Below are 20,125 nucleotides of genomic sequence, written 5' to 3'. Positions count from 1 at the left end.
GAGCAGCTGAGTCGGAGGTTTCGGCACAGAGTCATCCAGCTCAGCGAGGTCCATGCCAGACTCAGTCCCATCAGGCTCGACCTTCCCTCGCCACTTATGCTAGGAGGATGAGGACTAGATCACAGCCCTTAAATTCCCCCTAGGCCTGATGTTAGCATTATAGGAGTCCATCATGACTAGTGCCTAGGATTTATCTAGTTCTCATATGCATTTTACTTGGTTGATGTACCTTGAACCTTAATTTTAGAACATTGTACTTTTGGCTTCAATGTACTACAATGTTCCATTTTACTCAATGAAATTTGGATGTTTATCATTTATTGCTTCTACTTATCTATTGTCATACACTAGTTTGATGATAACAAAAAGGGGGAGAAGTAAGAAAAGAAGGAAGTTGCGATGTAAAGGGAGAAATAAGTTTAAAAATTATAGGAAGAAATAATATTCACTTAAGGGGGAGAAATATGTAACAATGAAATTTTTTTTTTAAAAAAACAAGAAAGTCTGAATTTTCAATCAAAATTTCTGAATTTGGCACATACTTCTCGTGCCTCGATACATAACCTGAAATTCTTGCTTTATCTCAAATTTTTGGAGTTTCATCCTTAACCAAATAGAAAAAAAGGGGGAGAAAATCAAAAGTTCTAATTGGCAATATTTGAATGAAAGAGGGGGAGTATTCACTTTCAAATTTGAAAAGCTGAAATTCAGCAACTTGAGCTCTTTCTAAAACAAAACTCCTAATTTTAATATAAGTATCAATCTATTTATACTCAATGTTTTGTAATCATCAAAAAAGGGGAGATTAAGGATGATAGTGTTATTTTGATGATTAACACAATGATTGAGGAAATATCTTATTAGTACTACAAGTTAATGTGATACATCACTACTGAGTTCGACACTCTCGATACATTAGAAGAATGAGTTCAAGATGTCTTTCAACGATTAAGAATGAGATTAAATTTGTGATAGAAAAGGGATAGAAAATTCTAAATTCTAATTTAGCAAAGTTTCAAGTAAAATGTACTCTTAAGGGCAAAATAGTAATTTTAATTGTTAAGAGTATGTAGCACTACCATGGCATACATTTAAAACTGCTTGAAATATATTTTATTGATTGTATGGATAAGTCTAACCTCAAGATGTAGCAAAGTGTGAAATGAGTCGACCCCAACATCGGTGGAGTTGACCTTGGTACATCATGGAACCATCAGGCACACCTCTGCAAAAATGGCACGGATGAACAGTAGTGGAGTCGACCCCAAGTAAGCTTGAGTCGACCCCAGGAGAGGAGCCGACCCCAAGGAACCTTGAGTCGATCCCAGCTTCAAGCCTTAAGAAAACAAGTCTCTGGAATTTACTGAGAGGGCCGACCCCAACTTTTCTTGAGCCGACCCTAGATGGAGCCGACCCCAGGAATGCTTGAGTCGACCCCAATTGAACATGAGTCGACCCCAAGGCTGTCGTTCAAAATTGTATCTCTGGAATCCCTGAGAGGGTCGACCCCAATGGAACTTGAGTCGACCCCACTATGGCTTGAGTCGACCCCAGTGAAAAACAGCTGAAATATAAGGTTCTGTGTTTCCTGAGAGGGCCGACCCCAATGTAGCAGGAGTCGACCCCAGTGAAAGTTTGATCGACCCCAGTAAAAGTTGAGTCGATCCCAAGTATGATGAACAATGGTTTGAGTCGACCCCAGAAAAGTTTGGGTCGACCCCAGCACGGGCAGAAGCATAACGGCTAGTTCTGCAGAAGTACTTTTTGACCTCCCAACAGCAAGTAACGGCTAGTTTTTGAAATCGAACCAATGGGGGGTGACCAATGGATGAGGGAAAGTATTTAAAGTGACACTATTCATTAGAGAAGATATCCTTTTGCAAAGAAATCAAAGCTCATTCAAGAAAGAAAAAGTCCTAGCATTCTTCATTCAAGTGCTTCATTCAAAGAGACAAAAGGAAGTGGTTGAGCAGATTCTAAGAGACATTAAGAGCTCCACCAACCCTTGAAGAGTGAAGCAATCTTGACAAAGAAGAGAGAAGTCTCATCAAAGCGATAACTATATTCTAAACTCTTCTTTGTAGCTCATAGTTGTTATATTTGCTAATCTAGGAGTTTGAACTTTCTTATTCTTCTTAATCACCTTGTAAAGGTTCGTTAGTGAGTCCGTAAAACCAACGGTGTAGGTTTGTTAGTGAACCCGTAAAACCAACTGTGAAGGTTTGTTGGTGAGCCCGTAAAACCAACATAGGTTTTTGGTGATCCCGGAAAACCAAAGTGTAAATGTTTTTGGATTGTAAGCTCAGAAAACAATCCAACTGTAATCCGCGGGATTATAGTGATTCGGTGTTCTCCTAAGCACCTACGTCCAAAAACACTTATTGATTCGGTGCTTGTCACCTTGGGCAACAAATGTCTTTATTAAAATACTTATTAATTTGTATGAAGAAAACTTTATAGTGTTCTGTAGATTATTTATCATTGCTGACAAGAAAATTTAGCAGCCTTATTCTATTCTTGTTTAATTTATAAAAATTTTTTGTATGCAGATTTTTCAGATGAGATGCTAAAGCTGCTTCTCCTTGCTTTGGAAGATCTTAAACAATTACTGAAGGATCAGGGATCTGATCTGTTTATTGCTTTCGGAAGTGCAGAAGATGTCATACTGAAACTTGTGAATGAGGTTGCTACACAAGGCTTATTGTGATTTTATGTCTGAAAATGTAAATACATGTCAGATGGCTTTTGACTTCTCTTTGCATGAGCAGAACATTTATTCAAACCACGTAGTTGAACTCATGGTATCAAAGTGTAACAGGTGAAGGCTAGCTACATATTTGCAGAAGAGGAGGTAGAATATAATCTTCATAGTGTGATGTCTCTTGTTCAATCATCTGTGTCTTCTGAACCATTTGTATGGGGAAACCCTGAGTTTGTCTTTTGGAGAACTCCATTTTATAATGTTGGGGTATGCATCTCTATGGTTTTACAGTTGCTTCCACGTAAGAAAATATTTGATACAATATAATGTTTCCAATGCCTGCCTTTTCAGAACCTGGAGGAACTACCTGCATCATATCATGACTTTCTGAAGTTGCAGTTATCTCAAACCATTCCAGTTGCAGCCCCAACCTTACCTATATTGGACATGGAAGTGGACAGAGGTATGCTGTTAAGTTCCTGAGATTTAACTTATCTTGCTGATTTTGTTTAAAAAATTAATTCATTGTTGATCCAATTTTTAAATATCTTTGTGAATACATGCATGCTTGTATAAATATGAATACTGTAACAATACATGTTTCTTACGATAGTTTTATTCTTCAGGTGCTCTTCCCATATTTGATGATGTAAAAAAGTACTTGCAAGGGAAACCTTGCCAATCAGATAAGTGCTGGATTTCTCTTAAGAAAGTATCAGCTGAAAGCATTTTAAGGAAGGAGTGCATCAGTCAAGCTGTGATGAAATCTGATCCTAGTGAAAGCCTTAAAAGTAACGAAGGGAAGAATATAATCTCATCAACATTAAACAATGTCAAAAGCACAAAAATTGCAAAATCTGTGTTTGCATCAGTAGAAGGAACTCAAGTAAGAGGCGGAACGAACAATGTCTTGAATGCCTTAGCTGCTTACTTGAGATACCTGGAGGGCACTGCACGGGATGATTGGCAAGAGTATGCTGGTTAATAGTACTCTAATTTAATTAGTTTATTTTGGTGACAGCTGGGTTCTTTTCTTTAATTCACCCAGTTTGGAAATTGATATTAGGTTTACCTGGTGCTTAACATAATCTTTTAGAAAATTTGTTAGAAGATTTTTTGAAGCATGATGTTTGTACTTCTTTACCCTTTCTTTTATTGAAAAAACTGAGTACTTTACATCTGGAACCTTAGCAGGGCCTTAGAATTTGTTTCTTAATCAGTCCGCCTATGCTCTTAGAAGATCATGGTTGGCAAGTGATCATTTAATGGAAAACTAATACTTAATGTAGGCCTTCGCTATGCATTGGTAAGCAGTATTGAGGCTCAATAGTTCCTTGAATAACTTTCATTAGTAATTGTATATAGTATTCATAATTTGAATATTGTTACCCAAGCACCGTCTTTCTGTAAAAATTCAGCATATGGTTGATAAATCAGTTCAGTTTCTTGTTCAAAACTTCATTATTTAGATTGAGTTCTAAACCTCATCTGATGAACTTCATTTTTTGCTTGCTTTATAAACCGTCTTGCGCTTGTTCTTATTGGAGGTTACATCGCAGGCTAGTGTTTTCCTAGCTCTCTCTCTACTTCAACTAGCCTTGTAAAACATACTAGCATCACTGCATCTTCTATTTTTATGGCTTACAACCCTGCCATCTCAACCATTGCTCTTTGTCTAGATCCCTGGATTATAAAGTTCTTATGCTTCCTATCATGCACATATTTTTTGCTTCCTACTAGTTTTCTTATGCATCCATTGAGCATATTCGTTCCTGCTAGTCTAGTGGACCTTGGACCTTTTCATTTCCAAACTTTTATGCTACATATAATAAGGGGTGTATTGTGCTGGGCTTGATTGAGTATGGTCTCATCAAGCTTGGTTTGATATTTTTTTTTAAGCTTAAATTTATGATCAAGCTTGGCTCATTTAATATTTGCTTGAGCATAATTTTGAGCCAAGTGGAAAATGAGTCTAATTTGAGCTTTTAAACCAAGCTAAACTTGAATCAAGTTTGGATCAAGCTCAGTTCAATTTTGACCATTAAACCCAGGACCCATTTCATTGTCATATACTCATGAGAGTGATCACATCATGAACTACAATGATGTAGTTAAGCCATCATGTTGTTTAAATAAAGCATTATGTTAAAACTATTGCCGAATCTGTTTCTATGGTTGGTTATAAATGTTTGTCATATACTCATCAGACTGATCACATCATGAACTACAATGATCTAGTTAAGCCATCATGTTGTTTAAGTAAAGCATTATGTTAAAATTATTGCCGAATCTGTTTCTATGGTTGGTTATAAATGTGTGCCTATAACTCGATATCTCATCATTTTGCTATATTAGATATAAATTGTACAACATATATTCCTTGTGTATATAATATAATTTAAATACATATTTCTGAGCCATATTGAGCTAAGTCTGATTGAGTGGTGGCTTGGCTTAAAATCAATGTCAATCCTAAAAGCGAAGATCAAGCTTTGCTTGTTGAGATTCAATTTGAGCTTATTGGAGCCTAAAATGATGCGATACACGAGCTGCTTGCAAGTGGCTTGAAACAACTGCCAGACCTGCGTATTATATTACTGTCCTTAAGGGTGTCTTCATAACTTTTTATTGCATGCAATTAATTGTCCTTAAATTATTGCAACAAGAAGACCTTAAGGAGTGTCCTTCCAGCAAAAGTGATACATTACTAAAATGGTTTTTTCGTATATCTCGTCTTTCTTTCATATTCTGTAATAATACATCCTTGATCATATCTTATTGCCTTCTTGGGGAACTTCTTTAAGACTGCCTCATTTGCTTCATCCGTGGGATTTTCATCCATGTTTAATTTTTAAGATTTATATTCATACTTTCAGAATTACTGATAAACATGACTCTCTATGCAAAGAATTCGTATTAAAGTTTCTGAAAGAAAGGTTTCAACTTGTGACTTCCATCATCAATACTGATGTGGTGATTTGCATCAATCGTTGTTCTGCATAGGTTTGTGATTGTTGGATTGCATTTTGTCTTTTATCCATTTCCAATTACATTAAAGGACTAAAAATTATGATAATTATTAGGGGTCAATATTAGATTAATGCTCCTGTAAATAAGAAGTTTAAATATTAGTTGGTTTGACATATGTCTTCCTCTTTGGAAAACTAGAATTTAGTGTTATTATTATTATTGTTACGAGAGGGATAAGAGCTAAGGAGTTCTAGGTTAATTGTGGTCTGTGGCAGGGTGAGAGTCATAGCATGATTAGAAATAATTTTCAAAGAGGGGGTATTTGAAATTTTTATTTATAAGGCTTTATGGAGATGGATTGCTAAGATCCTGTGAGGCCTGGCTCATTGGTCGGCCTAACACTACATGGGCCTAGTCCATTGACCATGAAGGATGAGGCTTGGCCCCCTTTGGCTTGGCTTGTTGCTAGCATGTCTTGCTCCCAAAATTTGATGGGGCAAAGCCTCTGTTTCTACTTGAATGAGGCAGACTTCGCTTCCTTGATCACCAACGGGGGCTAGGAAACCCTAGCCTCCATTAGCCATAAGACTCCCACCACCCCTAGTGAGGCTGCACCCCAAGCTCTCTCTTCTCCTTGTTTTTCTCTCTTTCTTGGGCTTTTTCTACCATCTGCAACTGTTGTCCAGGTCCGCAATCTCGGTACTAGTATCATATTGGTGCATTATCGGTTTGGTATGGTATGGGCTGATATGGTACGATATGTACCTCGTACTGAGATAGATTTCAAGCCTTTTGCCTCACTTTTTATCATGGTATTGCTTGAAACTAGGTATTATGGGTCGGTACGAGTCAGTACATCCCTCGGTTCACCTTGGTATGTCTCAGCTCATCTCGGTGTAGGTCGGTACGAGTCGCCGAAGATGAGGAATTAGCATCTCACTATTTTCTTTCTTCCTACCTATTTCTGTCGAGAAGATCCACTGTCGGACCTAGCCCATCACCATGTGGACTAAGGGACACTGCAATATGGGTCTAGATTGGATTTGTGGTACTTGTGATTGGATTTGAACTGATTTAAAACCTTAGCCTGGCTAGGATGACAGAGTTTAAATGGAGGGAGTATGTGAGGACTTGTGTGGGTGTGTCTACTCCCACATCGGCTATGCAATTGGTGGATCCCAAATACTTACATAGGACCAAAGAACCTAAATAATACATTTCAGGTGGCCTTTTTGGGTGAAGCCGTGGGTTGTGACAAACTAGGGTTATCCTAAAAGCATATCCTAAGGTACCAATTGCTAGCTCTCATATAGTCCTATGTCAAACCCTTGTGATCATAAACCTAGCTTTGATACCGTTATAATTATCACATGCTTGACCCAAGCATGATTGAGGAATGCGACAACCCATCGCACACATGTAGGGCTGGCCCCACTAGCATACATGCGACAACTTGTCAAATATACAATTAGTAATTAAAACCTCCAAAACTCAATAATTTCTAGAAACTCATCAAGCTAATTTTCAAAACATTATTAATTTACATATTCAAGTGAAACTACACCTCAACCAACATAACCACTTCATTATTTCCAAAGAAAATTGTAAAGGCTGGTCTGATACAATTGGATCTTAAGTCTCACTCTATTCTCACAATCTAACCTTTCTATTCGTTCCCTTCCTATGCCTATAGAAATCCAAAGAATGAGCTAGCCTAGTAAGTAACAAAAACCATTATCTAAGAGATCAAACAAGTATAACAAATAAAACCATGATGACTGTATGATACAAAATAACTTATATAGAGATATAATACTCCCATAATTAAAGTTTTATATTTGTAATTTTAAAATACTGCAATATATCATTTTCTAAATCAATAATTCAGATATGATTCCAAAGAGCATTTTCAATATCAATACCAGAGCCAAGAACTTTGCCAATATTATCAATAAAATTATTTTCTAAAATAATTTACTTACTCATCAATCTATAAAACTACAACCACATTATTTTTATGACAGGGGCCAAAATACGGCACTTAACCCCTATGGAGTAGGTCCAAAGTATTGCACATAACCCCTATGTAGGTCCAAGTATCATACTTATTCCTTGTGGAGTATGTCCAAAGTAATCAAGTTCTGGAACTGCCAAGATATGATCTCCATTGGCGGGATCCAAAAGATAGTTAGATTGAGTGTTCAATCATTGCACACAAAATCCACTTATTTAACCAATATTATTGTATTTTATTTTGCATTGTACAAGTATGGCTCAACACTTTACAAATCCACAATTATGCAAAAATATCATTCCAATAGTTGATATGCAAGCATGATTTTCCAAATCAATATATATTAAAACTTCAAAATATAAAATATGTAGGTTCATACAAAAGTTTCCAAAAATTCAATTATTTGGAATAATTTTAGTAATAACTCATGATTATGAAAAACGCGTAGATGCCATGGATATCCAAAAGCTCAATAATATGATAGCTTCATGCTTGATCTAATTTAAAGGTACACAAAACAAACTGGACAATTCTCAAGACAATTCTCAAAGTATTTAACAATAATTAATACAAAATATTTTTCAAAATATATATAAGTTAGAATTGCTCTTGTTAGGCTGAGGTTACTTACCTTCTCGCACTAACCAACATCTTGAAAATTTGTGAACACTCCAAAATCAACCTAAAACAAGGTAATTGAGAGTTAAATGCTAGCTTCCTGTCCACCCTTTTATACATTATTAATTCTAGATATTTCTAACTTCCGAGTCTATACTACTATTAGCTAATCTAATATAACTTTTGTTTCTCCCTATAGGAATATCCTAAACTTACAAAATTTTAGGATTAATAAGTAAATTCATCCCACTTATGATCATGGTATGCTGAACCGGCCCGTACCGGCCGGTTCAACCCGTACCGGACTGATCCGGTACAGCGGTGGAAAACAGGAGCCAGAACCAAGCAGTACTGAGGGTGTACCGGTGCGAACCAGACCGGTTCGCATCGGTACAAGGCCGAACCGGACCGGTTCCGTCTGGTTCGGCTAGGACTCGGTGCGAACCGGCACCGAGTTCGGTCCAATGTGGCATTTACAGCTACAATGGCATTAAATGCAGTGCTACAGTGGCATTAAATGCCACTATAACAGCTATAACGCAGCTATAGTATCATTATAATTCAGCTACAATATTATTACAATGGCATTTAATGCTACTGTAGCTGTGCTGTGGCATTTTTGCACGCGCTCGCGCTTGCTGTAGCCGGAAAAAAAGGCGCCGTAGCCGAAACCTGGCTGAACCGGTTCAGTAAGGCCCGAACTGGTACCGAACCTGTCTGGATCGCCACCGGTACGCCGACCGGTACCGGTTCGACGTACCTTGCATATGATATGCAAAATTTTTAGAGTTAATTTCATATCTAAATAGTGAAATAATTAATCCAAATCAGGGCTTCATAATTTGCTTTATTTTATATAGCTATAGTAATATAGCGATTTTCCATGCTTCTTTTATGAAATAATATTTGAAATATTTTAGATCCAAAAAAATTATTATTATTATTATAATTTCATCAAAAATCATGCCAAAACACTAAGTTTATGTAAGATTCTAATCAAATGCAAGGTCAACACCCTACATGTCAGGCCATTTCGACAATTTAATCAACCAAGTTATAATCGTTTTAAAAATTCTCAAATTTTGCAGGTTTATTCATCCATGAGTTAACAATTTCTAGTTAAAATTTCAGATTGAAATACTCACCCAATTTTGAGGTAAAATTTTTGGTTATAATAGGGCAGAACCTATCCATCCTATGATCACCATCAAATTACATAAAATCCCCACTCTACTCTAGTTCATTGTTACCCAATATGTCTGATATTTTAGACATTCAGTCTTACCCTAAACCTTCCAAGATTACTCCTATAATATCAAAAATTCTGATTTAATGAAATGGTTGAGATCTTACTATGATAATAGAACTGACCGGTTCTAGGCCGGTTCGCATCGGTTGCGGCTGGTTCTGGTTGCTTTGGGATCTGTTCCCGCTAGTACAGTATCGGTTTCGGCCGGTTCGGGGCTGAAACTAAATATTAAAGGCAAACCGACTCGATTTCGCACCGGGTCGGCTCGATACTTTCCGAACCGAGCGGCTCGGCTCGGTTCGGCAGACCATGAGCCAAACATTATCGTCGGCCAACCCTATTCCCTTTCTTCAACTCTTCCTCCTAGTTTTCTAAAATTGCTCGTATTTCCTTTGTAATCTTTTCTAATTGTTGGACTTGATTCCATGTAGATGTATAACCGTTTGAACAAGAAGTCCAATAAGGGGTTATTACACAACAGCTTCTTAAATCAAAATTTTTATTGGGAAATTTTTAGAATTTATTTGGATTTGTATATCTACTGTAGGGTAAGTAATGATCCATCTTTTCTAGATTTTTCAAATAATTATTCTGAATATATTTTTACATTAAATAAATTATAAGTTGATTTACTTGCGATTTATAATTTTATGGAACTATGTTTGAATGGAAATTAAATTTGTAATTCAGAGGTAATATTTTTATTATGGAATATTATGCAAGTTGTTTATTGGTTTTATTTGGAATATGCATATTTGGATTAGAATAAAATATATATGATTTTGTAAAGACCTCTAACATGTTTTGGATTTGGACTCTCAGCTAGACTATATTATTGATTCGGTTAAACTTTGGTACTTTGACCATTCTGGGACTTGATTAGTATGGACTTGCTCCGTAGGGGTTAAGTGTGCTAAAATGGACTTACTCCGTTGGATTAAATATGGTACTATGGACCTATACTGCAGGGGTTGAGTGCTGTATTATACACCTACTTTATAGGGGTTAAACGCGGTACTTTGGACCTACTCTACGAGGTCTAAATGTGATATATGGGCCCTGCCATAGAGATGATGCGCTAATAGTTAAAACAATTTACAGCATACCATACTAAATCAGATGGTACAGGGCGTACTATACGATTTTGGTTCAGTACCGGTATGTGGTAGGGGGGAGGGGGGGTACCGACACTGTATATCGAACTGGACCTTGTACCGAGGTACCGACATAGTTATAAGATAGCATCGGTATGGAGCCCAGTACCGAGACGGCGTACCTTGAGTTAAAAGGTTGTTGAGTTGAACATGATATTTTCAAATTGAACTTAGTATTAAGAATATGAGTATTTGAGCAATACTGGATATTCTAGATTTGTTTGGTATTATGTAATGCTTTTGTTTATATTGCATATTATCCATAAATTTATTTATTTAATTTATTATGTGAATTATCTAGTTAAGTTGTTCATCATTACTTATTGGGTTGTTGAGCTTGTTATCCGATGTCTTCTTTCCTTACAGATTTAAAGAATTGGTCATTGATAAGGTACTCTATAGATGTGTATTAGAAGCAAGAGCCGATCGTGAGGTGTAGCTCTGATTTAGTATTGCTTTCATAGTTTGGTATAGAAACATTTATAGGTTTCTTATTTTGATCAGTGTTTGAAGAATAATCGATGTAAAACTCTCATGAACAAAATTCTGAACGTCTCTTGTTAGTTGGATTTATTAATTATTGGAATTTGGATTTTAGTTGCTTTGGTTGTATTCGGTTGAATTATTATGATATCATGATGGTAGCGTTGCATGCATATGGGAAAAGAGCACTATGAGTATGCGGCAATTGCCATGTCCCTATCTCGTAATTTCGGATCCGGGACATGATAGATCCCATCATTACTTACTGGATTGTTGAGCTTATTATCCGATGTCTTGTTTCCTTACAGATTTAAAGAATTAGTCGTTGACAAGGTATTCTATAGGTGTGTATTAGAAGCAAGAGCCGATCGTGAGGTGTAGCTCAGAATTAGTATTGCTTTCATAGTTTGGCATTAGAAACATTTTATAGGTTTCTTATTTTGATCAGTGTTTGAAGAATAATCGATGTAAAACTCTCATGAACAAAATTCTGAATGTCTCTTGTTAGTTGGATTTATTAATTATTAGAATTTGGATTTTAGTTGCTTTGGTTGTATTCGGCTGAATTATTATGATATCATGATTATAGCGTTGCATGCTTGTGGGAGAAGAGCCCTATGAGTATGCGGCAATTGTCATGTCCCTATCTCGTAATTTTAGATTCGGGACATGATAGATCCCATCATTGCTTACTAGGTTGTTGAGCTTATTATCCGATGTCTTGTTTTCTTACAGATTTAAAGAATTAGTTGTTGACAAGGTACTCTATAGATGTGTATTAGAAGCAAGAGCCCTATGAGTATGCGGCAATTGTCATGTCCCTATCTCGTAATTTTGGATCCGGGACACGATAGATCCCATCATTACTTACTGGGTTGTTGAGCTTATTATCCGATGTCTTGTTTTCTTACAGATTTAAAGAATTAGTTGTTGACAAGGTACTCTATAGATGTGTATTAGAAGCAAGAGCCGATCGTGAGGTGTAGCTTAGAGTTAGTATTGCTTTCATAGTTTGGCATTAGAAACATTTTATAGGTTTCTTATTTTGATCAGTGTTTGAAGAATAATCGATGTAAAACTCTCATGAACAAAATTCTGAATGTCTCTTGTTAGTTGGATTTATTAATTATTAGAATTTGGATTTTAGTTTTTTTGGTTGTATTCGGCTGAATTATTATGATATCATGATGATAGCGTTGCATGCTTGTGGGAGAAGAGCCCTATGAGTATGCGGCAATTGTCATGTCCCTATCTCGTAATTTTGGATCCGAGACATGATAGATCCCATCATACTTACTGGGTTGTTAAGCTTATTATCCGATGTCTTGTTTCCTTACAGATTTAAAGAATTAGTCGTTGACAAGGTACTCTATAGATGTGTATTAGAAGCAAGGGCCGATCGTGAGGTGTAGCTCAGAGTTAGTATTGCTTTCATAGTTTGGCATTAGAAACATTTTATAGGTTTCTTATTTTGATTAGTGTTTGAAAAATAATCGATGTAAAACTCTCATGAACAAAATTCTGAGTGTCTCTTGTTAGTTGGATTTATTAATTATTGGAATTTGGATTTTAGTTGCTTTGGTTGTATTCGGATGAATTATTATGATATCATGATGATAGCATTGCATGCTTGTGGGAGAAGAGCCCTATGAGTATGCGGCAATTGCCATGTCCCTATCTCATAATTTCGGATAAGGGACATGATAGATCCCATCTCAAAATTTATTTTGTTCTAAAATAGTAGCAAAAAAACTCATATTTTTGCTTTGTGGGCTTCTCTTATTTTATCTCCCTTAAAGATAGAGCAAAGAATCAAGTGATGTGTAAAAATAGTAGGAGTATTATCTCCTTATTGGAGTAAAAAATTTTAGAGATTTTTCCTAAGAAATTGTGCTTTCTTGTAGAGTTGTGTGATGCAATTCTAACCTAGGTGTGGTGCCTACGGGATTCTAAATGTGGTGCCTGGAACATCTGTCTTTTCTTCTTTTTCTTTAACTACAACACCCTAAAACCTCAAATTCAGATTTGATTCTGTCTCCACTAAACCCTAGCAACCATGATACGCTATTCTGTACCAAATCGTACGGTATTGGGCGTACCAAATCGTACGGTATGGGGAGTACCGTACCATACCGCTTTGGCGTCGGTATACGGTATAGGGGCGTATCGATACTCAATATGCCGAACCAGCTCTGTATTGTACCATGTCGACATAGTGATAGCGTGGCACTAGTATGGGGCCCGGTACTGAGACGGTGTATCTTGTTAATAACCAAAAGCAACAAAACCCATATCCACCCATCCATCATTTATCCTTCAAATTCACAAAACAAACAAAAATTTTAGGCTTTTTTTGCATGGATACCCTTCTAAATATCGGATTTTGCACGAATACCCTTCCAAAATTGCTATTTTTATGTATACCCTCGTAAAACTCTGTTATTGTACAATTGCCCCTAATATAATGGTTGTTCTAATGATGTTAAGAAAAAACCATATTTATATTAATTAAAAATAAAATATTTTTTTAAAATTACGCTACTGTCCCTGTCTTTTTTTTCTGCTATTGGGATTGTGATCGTGATTGATTGTATACCCATATAAATATTTCTATTTGCACGTCTACCCATTATGGATATTTTAGTCATTTTAATTTGATACCGTTAATTTTTTAACGGCATTAGATAGCATGGGTACATATGCAAAGACAAGAATAAAAAAGGGTAGAATAGCAAAACAAGTGTTTTAAGAGGGTATACATGCAAATATCAATTTTAGAAGGGTATTTATGCAAAATTTGATATTTAGGAGGGTATTCATACAAAAAATCCAAAATTTTGTTCCCATTTTTTCTACTTCCAGCTTACTTAAAACCCTTAAAACTGCATCGTTTTGCTTTATTTTGAACCCAATTCGCTCCCCATCCATATAGCAACATAAACCTCAGCTTCTTACACAATTTCCCTACCCTTTTAGCTCAAAACTGCCCATTAATCATCCCTGAATTTTCCATAATCAAGTCTGTCCTACATTAGAAGTTCTATATATATTCTTGTCCAGATGATGGATCCATTATCATGTTTACCATTATGCAATGAAACATATCAAAAGCTTGTCACTTTGGTTTAATTTTAATGTCAAAAAGGAGAAATTATAATACATTAGGTAAAATATCTTATGTAATTGGTGCCAAAATTGGTATTCGCTCTAATTCTCTTGAATTGACACAAAACAAAGTACTGGGAAGATAATAATCATGCATGATGGAAACGCAAGTTGAGACATAATCTGGGCATTCACATTGTAGCAGCAGAGCTAGACATGTCACCTTAGTCATGAATAAAAATGGACTCAGATTGGTGACTGATGGATGCAAACTTCATTCGTCTTGTATCAAACCTATTATGTCAATTTTTTTTTTTGTTTTATTTTGTAATTTAGTTCATGTTATTATCAGTATTCTTATACAACATTATATTATTATTCATTGTTTCTGAGAGGTTACTGAACAATCTGATTTATGATGCGATTTTCCAACTTGAGTCACAGATATGACAATATTGGCATGCCTGTTATCATTCAACAGGCAGTTTATTATGTGGAAGCAATGCTTCATTTTGGTGTTCAGAAACCTGAAGAGTACTTTTGCCTGATATGTTGAACAGGTTACATGAGAAGTTACGGAAGGCTGAATGTAGAAAAGGAGCTTCATTTGGTGCTCTGTTTGGTTCTGCCCTTTATCTTGGAACTATATCCAGGAGGAGAGTTTACTATGAAGCTATAAAATATGAGAGAGAACGCAATGCAGGCTATGTATCACCATTTGGATACTCAGCACCTACTGTTGCAGCTGCAATTGATGCTGTTTGTTCGATGGAGGTACGGTTCAAAAGAATGAATTGTGTTGGAGGTTATGTGCGCTAAATTGTCTAGTATTGTTAAATACTTATTAAAGTTTATCGTCTTGGATTTCATCATTCTTTCTTGCATGCATCTCAAAGTGCAACTGATGTGTGACAGTGGTATCGGCTCTTGGCTTTGAAATGCCAAAAATGCAATGAAGGGATATATCCTATACGCATTTGGAGTTGGAAAAGCTATTTAATTCAGGTATTTGGTGGTATTTCTTCATGAACTTTTTAGCTGTACTTTTCCTGCTTTATTTCCTTTGATGTTGACCATGCACCAGGTAGCATCAGAAGTAAGGTTGGTTGTACTGGTATGGTGCGATACTATGCCTTGCTGTGTTCTAGGGCATACCGACAAAGGGAGATCTAGAGAGAGAGGGAGAGGGAGAAGGAGAGAGGAAAAGGGAGGGAGAGGGAGAGCAAGGAAGGGAGGGAGAGAGAGGGAAACTTGAACTGAAGTCGGCTGCTGACTTCAGTTCAAGTAGGCAAAATAAAAAATGGCGCCTTGTTTCGGAACACAATAGGGGTCATTGTTTTTGACGAGGGCTTTTGTCCCTTCCACCATCTCTCTCGGCCTCCCTCTCCCTCCGTCCCTTTCTCTCTCTCTTTTCCTCTCTCCTTCTCCCTCTCCCCCTCCCTCGCCTGCTTTATCGAATTGAGGGGTGGAATTATGCCGGTCCGCTTTTGGTATGGTTTGGTACACCCCGAACCTGGCGGTTGCCCGATTCGGTGTGGTACAAGTGAATGCTGATCAGAAGTTTTACAAATCTTATAATAGAGAAGTGTAGGCTTATATTTGGGGATAATAATATAAGAAAGATGAATATTCATGTTATGCAAATACAGAAAGCAGTTTGCAGCCTTGTTTTTCTTTTTTTGAAACAAAAAATTCTGAATACACATTTTATGAAGCGAGCCATGTGGAGAAGTCATCACAATATTAAATCTTATCCCTTTTGCTAAAAAAATCCATTGAGTGAATTTTTGATTTATCAGAAAAGTCTGCATTATGAATTCCTTGATATCCTGCATGAGGATATCAAAATAAAATCATGATTGATAAAGGAGCTTGAGTGTAGTTCATACTGTTTCTGTTGTATGATAGCGATGTGGCCCATGCCAGTAAAATGGTCCTAGGTCTGACTTGGCACATAAGCTGATACAAAACTGGCTTGGGATTGCATATTGAGTTTCTGGGTTGATTTGAGTTTTGAAACCACTTTATTATTCTGGCAGAAAATGTTGGTTTTCCATAGTGTTGGGTAGATCTAGCTGTAGGTTCTCTTGGCAAATATTGACATATCTGAGCCCAGCTTCAACATGACCAGTGGGCCTGTATTGCATAGGATTTGCTGTCAGCTTGCTATTTTTGTGCAGGATTTTGAATGTGTAGGCACTGAAGTTTGATCTATATGTAGGAACTGTCTTTGGAAACCAAATCTTCTTCAAAATTGTAAATGTTAAAGCTTGCTTGTTTCATACTCAATGTACATACACTTTTTGCAAGACAACCATGTATATATTTGTCAGTATATTTTTATTTGGTCCTTGAACACAATACCTCATGCCAGTGTTGTAGCACTAAATCTGATCCTTTTTGCATGCAACATAACCCATTTGTTGTTGGGCTTAAAATGTGATACCTCCCAACAATGTTCAACATCACATCTGCACCTTCCTGAATATAGCGTTGCCCAAACCATCATTAGTTTGGTCTTACAATGGGCCCATCACCCATGCTTGTGTCTTCTCCTACACCTTCTGCGTGTAACATAATGCAAACAATTGCTATCTGGTCACCTGGTCTTGTGATACTTTAATACATGCTTCTCCTGCTACCCTGCCTGGTCAAGGCTATCCTCCAGCCTTCTTTTAGCACGATCACATTAGCAAAAGATGCTAAGTTGTCCTCCCACAAAAAAAAAAGAAAAACGTGTAGGGTTTTAGCATGTTATAATGCGCAGCGGAAGCTAGGGATTTTAAAAATTTCTTAATAAAGTCCCTATGCATGAAACCCTTTTAAGCCTAGATCACCTTAATGATTACAATCAAATGATATAAAATAAATGCAGAATTAGTAGAATACCTCAAACGCTAATCCAAAGTGTACAATTTTCACGAGGCGTCCAAGTGTCCGCCCTCCAATGGTGATCCACACGAAAACTTGATCAAGACTTTAGCTCCAAAGACTTTTGATCCTTAATGCAGAATTCTTCTAAAGAACTCTAATGGCTTGCTTTCCTTCCTTTCTATTTTCCTTTAGCCTTCTAAAATCACTTCTAATCCTTTTGTCCTAAAGAAGACCACCTTGTCTTGGCTTAGGACACACTAGAAGCAATGCTAGAAAGAAAGAAACTAATGTAAGAAAGAAAGAAAAGAGGAGTGGGGTGGAATTGGAATGATGAAACCCATGGAGTGCTAACCTATTTATAATAGGTGTAGGGATGCATCTCCAAGGGATGCATCCCATCCACACATCCTCTCATGAAAGGGCATCATCTAAAGGGCCATATCAAATAAGAGGAGGTGCAGATCAAGTGAGGAGGTGTATCAAATGATATGTCCTTTCATGTGGTGCCATATTTTGACCAAGTCAACATCACATGCTAATCACATGTCCATCACGCCTCACCTCTTGATCTTTCATGATGATGATCCAAGGGCTCCAATGCAAGGCGCCATTCACTTGACCCATTATGTCTTCATCCAATGGTGGGATTAAGATCCAATGGTCAATTATGGTAGCCATCCTCTAACCCAATCCAATTGGGTTAAACCAACTCTCCATTATGTCTTCATCCAACGGTAGATCAAGATCTAACGGTCTAGATTGAATGATTTATTAAATCTAATCCAATTAGACTCAAACCAAGCCAATTAGGTGCCAACTCTTGGCTAACCCATATTAGAATTTGATCTAATCAAATTAGATCAATTAAGAATCAGATTCGAATCCAATTCGAATCAGATTCGAATCCAATTCGAATTAGGAGCTAAGGTTTGCAACACCTGCTAGGATGTTTATCTTGCAAACATGATCTAATCCAATTAGACCCTTGATAAGTTTTCTTGTGTGTGACCCATTGGGTTCCATACTTAGCCAGCAATAGGTGTGAGTGCGAGTTGACCCAACTTGATTAGAACTCTTCTAATCGATTTAAGTCCAAACTGCGCGAACCCGAACTTAACAATTAGAATCCTTTCAAATTGGTGATCGAATTAACTCTTTAATTTGATCAAACCTATAAAACAAGATTGACGTCTAGCAACGTGTCATGTCTACCCGGAAAATATGGAATTTGGTTGAAATACCAAAAATACCCTTCAGTGGCAAGTTACCATGCAATTCAATCCTTTAATCAAACTGCATCCCAAAAATGCATATGAGTATGAATATATGTCAAACTCAATTTCATATTCATATTTTTCTCAATCTTTTAATGATAATTCAAATAATGAAACATTAGAAACTCTTTCTAATTTTCATTCTACTTTGATCAAAGGTTTCCTGAATTATCATATGATTAGAATAAATAGGATGCTATCTTCTCTTACTAGAAGTGATTAATTCCTTGTTGACCTACTCATAATCTTCGTACACAATTCACCATATCCAGAAGACCTCGTACATAACTTATTGTCATGAATGAGTGTAAACCAAAATATGGGTTCATGTGCACAAGATACCATGGTGATCTCAGGTCATAGGATCAGTTGCACAACTCCCACTAAGAGAATCATCTTTTGACATGTAAGTAAGACTTCATAAGATTTCTCTTTGTAGGTCAATTCAGTGAACTCATTCCTCTAATGAGCACCCACATCTTTGTATTAGTGTCTCCACACAAATGATTGTGAAATCAATCATCCTCTGCATCGAGCATACATAAGACATGCCAGTCTTTCCGGTAATCATTGATCCCCGACTCAATGTACCAATGACTGGGAATATTTAAGATTAGGATTTTAGGATTTTAAGTCTCACTAGTATGATCTCATCATAGTCTTAAAACCATTGCCCTAATCTAAGGAGTTTATCATAAATATAATCAACAGCATATGATAAAACATAACGCCTTTATTCATATTTAAATGTCATGTACATGATTTGGACAAATCAAAACAAAAAACCTTTCGCAATACATATTGCGATTGGCTTGTAGGGCATCTACTCTTTCAATCTCCCACTTGCACTAAAGCCAATCGCTCTTATATTTTATCCCCATACAATCGAGGTGGCGATCGAACTGCTGTTGTGGTAGAGCTTTAGTGAACGGGTCTGCTAAGTTGTTCTTTGTGTCTACTCGTTCAATGACTATGTCTTGTCTCTCGACGATCTCTCGAACGAGGTGGAAGCGTCTTTGAATGTGCTTGGATTTGTGATGAGATCTTGGTTCCTTTGCTTGAGTAACAGCTCCAGTGTTGTCACAATAAACTGAAACTGGTCCAGCAATCTCAGGAACTACTCCCAACTCAGCGATGAACTTCTTCATCCAGACAGCTTCCTTAGCGGCTTCACTTACAGCGATGTATTCTGCCTCAGTAGTTGAGTCAGCTACAGTTTGCTGCTTGGAACTCTTCCAGCTCACTGCACTACCATTTAGGGTAAAAACATACCCTGAAGTGGACTTGCTATCATCTGGATCTGATTGAAAACTAGAATCAAAAAATCCTTCTAGTTTCAACTCAGATCCTCCATAAACTAGAAAAATATCTTTAGTCCTTCTTAAGTACTTAAGAATATTTTTCACAGCTATCCAATGATTTTCTCCTGGATCAGCCTGGAATCTGCTTGTTATGCCTAAGGCATAAGCAACATCAGGCATAGTACATAGCATAGCATACATAATTGATCCTACTGCCGAAGCATAGGGAATAGAATTCATTCTATTCCTCTCTTCAGATGTCTTAGGAGACATCTTCTTAGAGAGACGTATGCCATGACTCATAGGTAAGTAACCTCTTTTACTTCCTTCCATGCTGAATCTTTTTAGCACACGATCTATGTACTTAGACTGGGACAAGCCT

The 20,125-nt window shown here is 36.8% G+C and overlaps 1 protein-coding gene across 4 annotated transcripts in view; it reads left to right on the top strand.

Annotated features, from left to right (window-relative positions):
* LOC120103895 overlaps window positions 1–20,125 on the top strand; it is a 73,076-nt gene that overhangs the window by 12,435 nt on the left and 40,516 nt on the right. For 3 of the 4 annotated variants that reach the window (XM_039114698.1, XM_039114695.1, XM_039114696.1), the window contains 6 exons: window positions 2,550–2,683; window positions 2,819–2,968; window positions 3,053–3,164; window positions 3,328–3,673; window positions 14,855–15,068; window positions 15,210–15,299. In XM_039114698.1, coding sequence (XP_038970626.1) covers window positions 2,550–2,683; window positions 2,819–2,968; window positions 3,053–3,164; window positions 3,328–3,673; window positions 14,855–15,068; window positions 15,210–15,299 — 1,046 coding nt within the window. Of the gene's footprint in view, window positions 1–2,549; window positions 2,724–2,818; window positions 2,969–3,052; window positions 3,165–3,327; window positions 3,674–14,854; window positions 15,069–15,209; window positions 15,300–20,125 lie in introns of those variants that run through there. The other variant, XM_039114697.1, reaches the window with a different exon arrangement.

Source organism: Phoenix dactylifera, chromosome 17, assembly GCF_009389715.1.
Source record: "Phoenix dactylifera cultivar Barhee BC4 chromosome 17, palm_55x_up_171113_PBpolish2nd_filt_p, whole genome shotgun sequence".
In the NCBI taxonomy this organism is placed as follows: domain Eukaryota; kingdom Viridiplantae; phylum Streptophyta; class Magnoliopsida; order Arecales; family Arecaceae; genus Phoenix; species Phoenix dactylifera.
Note: the sequence above shows the minus strand (reverse complement) of the source record. Positions and strands in the feature narration are given on the sequence as shown.